We start from the raw sequence: 11,752 nt of genomic DNA on the forward strand, positions 1-11,752 counted from the left end.
TACATATATATATGTGTGTGTGTGTGTGTGTGTAATTGATGATAACCTAGTGGCGTTCAAGGATCGAAGACAACATCACTCGGGAATATATGAGCTCCAAATAGTTTCCAGGTTTGAAAAAAAAAACTTCATTTACGTTTCTCCAATTATTATTTGGCGTCGACACGTGTTCCGAGTCATTTTTTTTCCTTGATTCTTAATAATGATTGTAAAAGTTCAGAGATTACACTTTGCAATAAAAGCTCTGGTGGTGAAAACGCTAAAAAAAAGTATTTGGATATTATGTAACAGATTTTTAAGAATAGATGAATGAAAATTCTAATATTCTTTGAAATGAAACAAAGCTTAAATCAATTATGAATGACGCAATTGTCTCTTGATTCTTATTGCGTGATGATGCAATCGCCTCTTGATTTCTTTTGTGCGATGACGGGTAGAATTGATTAAATGAGTTAGAATAAGGAAAGGAAATCAACACTGAAGATTAAAAATGAGAGAATTTCCGAAGAGGGATTGACCCCTGATAGTTATGTACAAGCTCTCTATCAAGGGACAAAGGTGAAATATTTGGTTAGAGTAAAGTAACTCATTTAAAATAAGGAAAAGATGCGAACACTGAAGATTATAAGAGGAGATGATTTCGAAAATATTGTGACTCCCTGATAGTTATGTACAAGATCTCTGTCAGGGAGAAAAAAGTTAAAATATCTGGATTAAGTACAGTAAATAAAATCAGAAAAGCAAAGCAACAATTGAGGTTAAAAAGGAGAGGATTTTTGAAGATGGATTGACCCCAGATGATAAGGTAAAGGATCTCTCTTAGGGGACATAAGGTGGAATATTGGGATAGAATTAATTAAATAAGTTAGAATAAGGGAAAGAAACCAACACTTGAGATTAGAAATTTGAAAATATCCGAAGATGCGTCAACCCCTGATAGTTATGTAGAATATCTCTATCAAGGGACAAAAGGTGAAATATTGGGTTTGAGTAAAGTAGCTGTGTTGGAATAAGGAAAGGAAACCAACACTGAAGAATAAAAAGGAGAGAATTTAGAAGATTGATTGACCTCTGATAGTTATGTATAAGATCTCTATCGGGGGAAAAATCGTGGAATATTTGGATAGAAATAAGCGAATGAGTTAGAATAAGGAAAGAATGACAATACTGAAGATTAAAAATGTTCGGGTAAGCGTCGTACCCAAAGGGCACTAAGTAGGTTCACTTCCCGAGGAGAGCCGTGTTTGCTCACCCTCATTTCAATGAGGGAGAGCAAAGCCTTTTGGTCCCCCGACAGAGGTTGAAAGAGCTTAAAATGCTTGGCTATAAGAGGGGTAGTCCACTTGGTACCAAAGCGAATCGGAGATTCCGGGAGAGTGTCCCCAAGGATCACCGCGAAAACATACTCTCCTTTGCTGCTAGAGAAAGTCACACTCTTGATTCGAAACTGAACTTGAGGGCGCTAAAACCAGGCAAACGCTTCTGTACATTCGAAGGGCGGCAGTTTAAATTATGTGGCGTATATAGAAGAGTCAGGTTCGGTGGGCGGCATCATTAAAGTATAGGGCACCAGAGAAAGCAAGGTGGTGGGCAGCTCGTCACTCCAGGGTCACCAATTGGGCAAGCTAGACTAGTATAGGTCTTTGCAGAAATAGGTAGTAGCTACTAGGTTGGCCAGGCCACCAGCCACCCGTTGAGATATTACCGCTAGAGAGTTATTGGCTCCTTTGAATGGCCAGACAGTACTCTCTCTGGTTACGGCGCATTATGTATTTGCCTACACATACACCAAATAGTCTGGTATATACTTTCCACATTCTCGTCTGCCCTCATACACCTGAAAACACTGATATTACCAAACAATTCTACATTCAAGGGATTATCTATTGCACTCTAATTGTTCAATGGTTACTTTCCTCTTGGTAAGGGTAGAAGAGATTACTTAGCTCTGGCAAGCAGCTCTTCTAGGAGAAGGACACTCCAAAATCAAACCATTGTTCTCTAGTGTTGGGTAGTGCTATAGCCTCTGTACTATGGCATTCCACTGTCTTGGATTAGAGTTCTCTTGCTCTAGGGTACACTTGGGCACACTATTCTGTCTTATTTGTCTTCCTCTTGTTGTTTTTATAGCTGATATATGAAAGATCTAATTTAATGTTGTTACTGTTAATAAAATATTTTATTTTGATTGTATTATTTCTCTTGTAAAGTATTTTTCTCCTTGTTTCCTTTCTTGTTGGAGCCCTTAGGCTTATAGCATCTTGCTTTGCCAACTAGGGTTGTAGCTTAGCTAATAATAATAATAATAATAATAATAATAATAATAATAATAATAATAATAATAATACGGGCTGGACATAAGTGGTTTGTTTACGCGATATCACAAGCTTGTATACAAAATGGTTGAGGATAACAATGGCATAAAAACTTAAACAATATGAAACATCCAATGGCAAGCTTAATTAATTTGTTCTAATATCAGTCAGAGAGAGAGAGAGAGAGAGAGAGAGAGAGAGAGAGAGAGAGAGAGAGAGAGAGAGAGAGAGAGAGAAGAGCAATCGCATCACAATGTGTATTACACTCTGCATAGAAGAAAGGAAAGGGAATTAATATTTGAATAAACTTCTTGATTAATCATGTGATGGTTTGAAATTGTATGGGTTTCTTAGATTTGACTAATCTTATTTTGCATTGCAGAACTTAGTGGTATCATTTATAATCAGCAGTTTCTTCGTCTCGAGATCAACCTATTGCAAAATAGATATTGAGGTGAATGGAACATCACTCACTGGCCCATAGGTTTAAATATTAGTCAACAAGAACCATATTTTCATCCTCTACGGCCTTAGTTAAGGTAAAGACGTCATGTAGATAAGCAATTACCTACCCTTGCCTCTGCTGCTCAATAGAACCTCTAAACCTATAAACTCAATATTTATTTCTGATGAAAATATTTAACGTACAATTTGGAGTTGGAGTTGAAATTGGAGTGGTAGTGCCATTGACAGTTGGAGTTGGGGCTGGAGTTGGGATATGAGTGGGAGTTAAAGTGTAGTTACAGATGAAGATAGAGTTGGAGTTGGAGTGGTGGTTTGAGTGGTACTGGGTGTTGGAAATGGAGTTGCAGTTGCAGTTGCAGTGGGATTAGGAGTGGTATTTGGAGCTGGAGCTGGAGTGGGATTGGGAGTGGAAGTTGGAGTTGGAGTTGGAGTTGGAGCTGGAATTGGAGTTGGAGTGGGATTGGTAGTGGAAGTTGGAGTTGGGGTAAGAGTTAGAGTGGAGTTGGAGCTGGAATTAGAGTTGGAGTGGGAGTGGGAGTTGGAGTTGGAGCTGGAATTAGAGTTGGAGTGGTATTGAGAGTGGAAGGAGCTGGAATTGGAGTTGGAGTGGGAGTTGGAGATGGAATTAGTGCTGGATTAGGATTGCGAGTGGAAGTTAGAATTTAATTTGGAGCTGGAATTGGAGTTGGAGTGGGATTGGGAGTGGGAGTTGGAGTTAAAGTTGGAGCTGGAATTAGAGTTGGAGTGGGATTGCGAGTTGAAGTTAGAATTGGATTGGAGCTGGAATTGGAGTTGGAGTGGGATTGAGAGTAGAAGTTAGAATTGGAGTTGGAGTGGGATTGGGAGAGGGAGTGGGAATTGGATTTGGAGTTGGAGCTGGAATTAGAGTTAGAGTGGGATTGCAAGTTGAAGTTAGAGTTAGATTGGAAGTGGAATTGGAGTTGGATTGGGATTGGGAGTGGAAGTTAGAGTTAGAGTTGGAGTTGGAGCTTGAATTGGAGTTGGAGTGGGATTGGGAGTGGAAGGTGGAGTTGGAGTTGGAGTTGGTGGTGGAATTGGAGTTGGAGTGTGATTGGGAGTGGAAGTTAGAGTTAGAGTTGGAGTTGGAGCTTGAATTGGAGTTGGAGTGGGATTGGGAGTGGAAGGTGGAGTTGGAGTTGGAGTTGGTGGTGGAACTGGAGTTGGATTGGGATTGGGAGTGGAAGTTAGAGTTAGAGTTGGAGTTGGAGCTTGAATTGGAGTTGGAGTGGGATTGGGAGTGGAAAGTGGAGTTGGAGTTGGAGTTGGTGGTGGAATTGGAGTTGGATTGGGATTGGGGGTGGAAGTTAGAGTTAGAGTTGGAGTTGGAGCTTTTATTGGAGTTGGAGTGGGATTGGGAGTGGAAGGTGGAGTTGGAGTTTGAGTTGGTGGTTGAATTGGAGTTGGAGTGTGATTGGCAGTGGAAGTTAGAGTTGGAGTTGGAATTGGAGCTGGAATTGGAGTTGGAGTGAAATTGGGAGTTAAAGTTAGAGTTGGAGTTGGAGCAGGAATTGGAGGTTGAGTGGGATTGGGAGTGGAAGGTGGAGTGGAGTTGGAGTTGGAGGTGGAATTGGAGTTGGAGTGAGATTGGGAGTGGATGTTAGAGTTGGAGTTGTGGAAGGAGCTGGAATTGGAGTTGAGGTGGGATTAGGAGTGGAAGCTATAGTTGGAGTAGGAGTTGGATCTGGAATTGGCGTTGGAGTTGGAGTGGGAATTGGAGTGGGAATCGGTTGATTGACCAAAATAAATTCAGATGCCACACTAACTGTATCCTTTCAAGCTGCTTAATGTATGATTCACATATGCAGTATTATTTGATAAGACATAATTATCATATAGTAATAAACTGAGGTGAAAGCTAATATGAGATCGGAAATATGCATGAACATATTCATAGTACCAAGACTTTTCCAGTTGAAGTGATAGAATTACAATTATCATAATAACTGGTATATCCTAAAATGTTATAAACTCTATATAATGAAATCATGTTACAAATAACTATTACAAATAAAATACATGTGGAATGTCATTACGTTTTTATCCCTGGTATCATCGAAAATTATAATTCGTGTCAAAAGAAGTTAAAATATCATGCTACTATATTCTATGCAAAATGAAAAACACCATTCTGCGGGAAATAAGTGGGAAATATTTATTAGCGCTGGAAAGCGTCTATTGTAATACATTTTCTGGTTCATCGAGGGAACAAAGACAACTGGAAATTAAGTAGGAAAACATAAATCTGAGATAAAAGTAATATTCTATTAACTGTTTATACAACGAATGATATTCGATTTCACAATTGAAGCATCGAGCTAAAGGAAGGAAATAAAAATCATCAGATCATTCCAAGAAATTTCTAAAAGAGGAATAATTTATTTTTTGTTGTGTTGGGGGGGGGGGCCTTCGTAGTTGTCAATAATCTAATGATACAACACTACGGATATGAGAGAGAAGTTATTCTAATAAGAGGAAATGGGACGAAAAGGTTTTTCGCTTCCTGAATATTAAATAATGTTTTTATGAATACTATCGTAATGAATGTGAAGAAATCTATGGTTCAAAGAAATCTATGTTTTGGAATCACGAAAATAAAGAAAACATGCATGGGAATTTGAAGATTTTCTTTTTACGGGGGGGGGCATTCATTTTTCACGAGTTATAACAAAGGTTTTGCCTCAATGATTGATTGCTTTGAATGAGAACGAAAATATGTAATTTGTGAGTGTATAATACCCTTAATAATTTTGTGAAGTCTATATAGAATATTGAAAACTGACAGTGATTAAAATATTCAAGTTGAAACGTACGTAAGAAAAAAAAGAACTGTTTTACAAAGGTATACGAGGCAGTTGGTGATCGTTTCTCTCCAGCCAAACTTTATGGTGAGTTTTAATGGGATGTAAAAAACCAATGGTCTAGGCAGCATAGGTTGGCTTTATCATGTGCGCATGTGTGTGGGGGTGTAGACATTGCTGGTATGTGTGTGGGTGTTTTCAAGAAGTGATTCATCTTTTAGAATTAAATGAGAGAGAGAGAGAGAGAGAGAGAGAGAGAGAGAGAGAGAGAGAGAGAGAGAGAGAGAGAGAGAGAGAGAGAGAGAGAAAGGGGGGGCTATACAATTTAATAAAATTAATAAACGTATTATTTTCTACCTTAAACTTTAGTCTCTTATGACGGGTGGCCGGTTACTGCTATAGCCTATTCATCCGTTGACGCCTGAATTGTGGATGAGAATCCTGTGCAGTAAATATATATAATAGCTTCATCATCTCACAAGAAGACTCATTAACAGATCTTCGTCCCCTTTCCCCAACCTGTATGCATCCTTCCGTTTCCATTCCTCTCCATTCTTTCCACGTGACCTGTCCAACTCACAACACCATGGTACATCCTTTCACCAACGCTGACTATTTCATCACTCCTAGGTTTCAAATTCTTGCATTGCTTTTTGTACAGCAAGTAATTTACTATATAGGGACTTGATCCCAGGAACTTCACCCTTTTCAATCCTTTCATTCACATTCATCCTCTAGTCTTGACTTCCTTAAAGGAAAGTTAGCTCAGAAACCCCTTCATATCTTCCCTCGTAGTCATCCATGGAAATATTTTGTGTCGCTATAATTTGTTGCATGTTTTATATATGTGAGTATGTGTATGTATAAACACACACACACACACACACACACACACACACATATATATATATATATATATATATATATATATATATATATATATATATATATATATATATATATAGATGTGTGTGTTATGTGTGTATGTGTGTATGTGTGTATACAATAGTTTTCGTTATAAAGAATATAAAGTTCTACCAAATAAATGTTGATTTTACCTTAGTTTGTCATTGAAATTATATCTAGTATTCAGCACCAAAAAATATGAAAAATAAGCAATGTTCTTAAATGTTGGGATCACTTTGTGATCTATAATCATCATAATCAATTTTTGAATTGTTATATGAACTTATTAAACCTTTGCCTTTGACTTTGAAAGTGAATTTATGAATATCTATCAATATTTTTTTTCTTTTAATATTCTTTTCTTTTGTAATCATTATCCATACGTATTGTTATATGTAGATTGATTTTATCTATATTATGTTATAAGACCTGTGAGATATGTTTATTTTTTATATATTAAATGTTAATAAAAAGATTAAAATACTGTAATGATTTGTAATTCACAGATGTCCATATATTCTATAACAAGAGCCTCTGGTAATTTCTGCGTCGCCAGACGTGCGCATTGCGTCATAAGGTTTAGCCAGGATTCATTTAGAAGGGGGTCCTTAGTTTAGCCCTGAACTTTCGAGAAAAAGTCTGTGGCTTATATAAGAGAAACCCACAGGAGCGTTCAGGAGAGACCACTTTCAGCAATAGTTGGTTTAAGGCTGCTTTTGTGGAGACATACTTCGTGATACCTGTCATGACACTGCAGTTTAACTTCATTTACAACGCAAATAAGATTTTGGAAGATCGAGTATTATCAGAAACTGTGTTTCCGATTATTATTATTTTTTTTTTTTCTAAAAACTACGTCCTGTAAATTCTTTTAAATTTTGGAGCTGAGTTTCGTGGTCGCCTGCGTCTAACTTCATCGAGACTTTTAAAGCTAAGGCCTATACCTTCTTACGAATTTATGTAAACTACGATTATCAATAGTTACACTGTGAGTATTTGGGGAATCTTGTAAAATATTGCAAATACTTTCATCTATTCTTAAAAATAGTTATTGTTATGTTTATTGGCTATTATTTTATTTTACCGTTACTGGTTTGCTATTTTTAAGCCGAATTAATCAATAAGGGTATAAAATATTGAAGTAGAGTTTACTTGATAACTGATCGTAGCAGTAAAATAAAAAAAAATGAAAATTCTACATCAAGAAATAAAAAAAAAGACAAAGATGTAAAACGCCAAGAGTACAGCTTGCTGCAAACTATGAAGATTTAATTACCTTCATCTAATCAAATTGTTTAAGGAAGTTGTTTAAGAGGGTAGGCCTATACTATTTATCAATTTTCTAGAGTAATAAAAAACTTTATTCATTAGCCATCTTTCGTCAAGTTTATATCACTGAATTGGGTTTTAACTTTTTTCAGCTACATATACAAATTTATCAGTTCTTGCAATAAATCATTAAAATCGTGTCTTCAGATTTAATACAGTTCTAATAAAATGCAGAATACATTAACCTATAATATACCATACAAAAAATTAGTCAATATCCTAATTGGAACCTAAAAATCTCAATAATGTTGAATTCATAAATAAAGTCAAATTTACAATGCGTCAGCGAAGTTCGTCTAAATAGATGTCATCCCATATGCTAATTGGTGTCTATCTTAATTCCACTCTCTCTCTCTCTCTCTCTCTCTCTCTCTCTCTCTCTCTCTCTCTCTCTCTCTCTCTCTCTCTCTCTAACAGTCTAGAGTATGTAATTTAGCAGTATTTTTTCTGTGGGAAATTTTTCATTTTAAATATATACTGCGCTTGATAACAAACTATACAGATAAGAGATTGGGGACAAAGTCATAATATCCGTTGATCTACATATACGAAAGATTTTTTCATCTACCCCACTGTATTGATATAGAATTTATATCTACTACAAAATAAAAACTTCTTTTACAAACTTCAAGAAGTTTTGAAATGATTCACATTCACTGAGAGCTAGAACTAAGTTGGTGACAATGACTGTAGCTAAGTTTTCTATTTATAGTACTGTAAATTATTAACATGACTATTTCCTTTTATTTATTCCCCAATTGATTTTTTGTATGGTGACACACTTGGGTGTGGTAACAAATACCGTTGCATTTGTCATTGATTGTTATTGTTTAGAACTGCAAAATACGTCAAAAATCAATACTCTATTTTTCTATTTCCAAGTAAAGATCACTAAATTATTGAAAATTATAATAAACCTGGATAAGGCTAAGATCCTTCATTAATGATTGATTGGTATGATGCTAAACGTTAACAATATTGATTCATGAGAAAGATTAATTTGCAGCTTTGACTTAATGTCTGAACACAATTCAACAAAATATAAATTAAGAAATATCAAGATTAACTAATACAATAAAAATCATAAGAACTGATCAAAGGCTCTTATGAGCAGGAACTGTTATAGAAAATAATTTGTATTTAAGGTGATGCCAATCACAGTGTTTGTACTCGATCCTCATCCATAGCCAATCAGAAAAGAGAAACGCAAATGCTTCGTTTTCATTGGCTCTTCACAGTATTGTAAAAAATTAAACTGCAGTAAGATCCTAAGTAATAGTTACTTGGGGTATGGGGGTTGGTATTGGGGAATTGGGGTGTGGAGGTACTTATTAACCTGACTAACTCAGTCGTCGGGAGAGGGGGGAGGGATAAATGGGGAAGTGTAATAGTGTTTTTTAATCAAATGAGGAGTACTCATTTCTGAGACACTCCCTTTTGGACGCGAAACTTTTTCTTGCCTCTAATCCTGTCAACATTCAGGGTAAATCATAAAATTATGTTTTCCTCCCTCATAAATATTTCATGATTATCTCAGTAGCAAATTTAATGTATTACAAGGTACAGTTTTGTATCCCTTTCTCGTTACTGTATATTTCGTTATGATTGTATCCCACCATTATTTTATGTGGTACGAATTAATAATACGTTTGATGTTTTACCGATTTAAAAAAAACCTATCGAGAAATAAGTGAGAAAGACCAATAAGTTGTAACAGGACAGTTTTTGTTTATTTAGAAATACGGAACATGAAAATATAAATTTGGTCTACTTCTTTACAGCGTCTTTTAGAGTTTTCCACTTGTGCACATCAACAAATATGCGTAAAATAAACAATTGTCGGATTAAGCATCACACAGTAAGAGGATTAAACCTCGACTTGAGGCGAGTATTAAGCAAGACCACGCAGGACAATAGGTTCCACATAAACTGAATCACACTGAACACGAAAATCCTGTGTTTGTTGAGTTCTCTATCAGTCAGCCATCGTTCAACTGACTAATTAGGAAGTTCGCACTTGTAATGATCTTGTTACGAAACACGAAGTTTGTTCATGAGCCAAGGGCGATCTCCTGCTTTCAGCTTCAAAGCAGCACGAAGCTTCAGTCGTCAGAGCAATTTCGTTTGGGTTCCATTTTTCACTTTCAGGGGGATGTCATAGTTTAGCTGTGCTCTTCACACAAGGTTATTTGGGAAGAAGTAACATTACGCATTCTAGTTTATGACTATTCTATATCACGCGGGTAAATAACGTGATCTATCTTAGTCCAGAAAACCTTAATTAAAAAAAAAGAATATTTAACAATCGAGGATATAGAAATGTTATTTTGAAACATGGATGGGGTTCACAGCTCTCCAACAAGATAAAAATCGTTGTGTTGATATACCTGCATAAAGGCATCCTTCTTATTCTTCTTGACTACATATTTCAATTATTATATTTTGATATAAAATATACAAGAAAAAATATTGCATCAGAATCCGGAACAACAATGGACGTTTATGGGGAAAGTCCAGAAATATAAATAACATTTCAAGATGAATATGAATATTTTTCTAAACACACAAGGAAGCGCACTTATTAATGCCCTAATGCCCATATTTATCTCACACCCTCAAAAACTATGGAAAATGGAAAATAGTAAAAAGGTTTCGGAAAAGTTCCAAAGAATGAAATCACGGGAGCAAGAAAAAAATTCCAAAAGCTCAACAGAAAAAGTCATAAGAAGGAGAAATGATTTAATAATCAGAGAGTACCAATTTCGTTGGACTGAGTGCAGATGTACGAGTCGATATAGTGAGGTAGACTTATTATGGTAATCTTCTTGTACATGGTGGAACAGCGATCTAAATAGACTGGGGAAAAAATATATATGTGTTTTTTTTCTGGGAATTTATGTTAATTTAATCCCGAGGAGGGACACAAAATATGGGGCATACCAAAAGTGAACAATAGGCTGATGAGATTTATGAATGCAGAATAACGCCGTAATAACAAGATTACAAAAAGATGTAGAGATATATGAGAATACAAGTTAGTTTTTTTCGTAGGCTTATAACATGAAATATATAATCTTCTCAAAGTGACCAGAGAAATGCCATTGTGAGAAAGAAACATTGAATGGCAATATGTTACGATATCGTTAAATGAGGAAGTGTGACATATATACTGTACTTCTTGACACTAAAAGATATCTCTGGAAAGGGGGGTGGAGGTGGATGGATTGATATGGAGAAAGTCATTGTTAGAGTGAAGTTATGTAATCCTGAAGAACTCACACTTTAGTGGTGGAAAAGAGTAGATGATGAATAAGATGTGATTTAGCATAAGGAGAGTAAAGGGGTTATTCACAAGCGGTCTGAAAAAAAAAAAAAATGTAACTCCTAGGAAAATTTTAAAGTACAAAATAAAAACTGGATGAAATCTAGTTATGGTAAAGAAACTTGGACCTGAAATCAGTTTCCTAATTCAAAACTTTGTAAAATAACTTGACTGATATCTAGAAAGAGACCGGTTTTCGTTTTGGAAATAATTGTGACTGACATTTTATTTTTGAAAGCGATGAAATAGTTCTCCAGTAATTACAATAGATTCTTTTCATGACATGATTTAGATCAAACTGATGATTACTAGTATAACAAATTAAGACCATTTTTCCTGCATTTTAAATAATTATGTATCCTAATACTCTCTCTCTCTCTCTCTCTCTCTCTCTCTCTCTCTCTCTCTCTCTCTCTCTCCCTCTCTCTCTCTCTCTCTCTCTCTCTTTGTAAATATATAAATAATTTATGAGATTTCAACAAAATCGAATACAGTATATATATATATATATATATATATATATATATATATATATATATATATATATATATATATATATATATATATATATATATAATATATATATATATAATATA

At 35.4% G+C, this 11,752-nt stretch overlaps 1 protein-coding gene across 1 annotated transcript in view; it reads right to left on the bottom strand.

Moving 5' to 3' along the window:
• Nucleotides 1-3,698: 3,698 nt before the first annotated feature.
• The window catches only part of LOC137644268 (uncharacterized), a 16,969-nt gene continuing 8,915 nt past the window's right edge, over nt 3,699-11,752 (bottom strand). The window contains exon 2 of the mRNA XM_068377263.1: nt 3,699-4,422. Within this exon, the coding sequence (XP_068233364.1) occupies nt 3,699-4,422 (724 nt within the window). The remainder of the gene's footprint in view (nt 4,423-11,752) is intronic.

This window comes from Palaemon carinicauda, chromosome 7 (assembly GCF_036898095.1).
Source record: "Palaemon carinicauda isolate YSFRI2023 chromosome 7, ASM3689809v2, whole genome shotgun sequence".
NCBI classification, from domain to species: domain Eukaryota; kingdom Metazoa; phylum Arthropoda; class Malacostraca; order Decapoda; family Palaemonidae; genus Palaemon; species Palaemon carinicauda.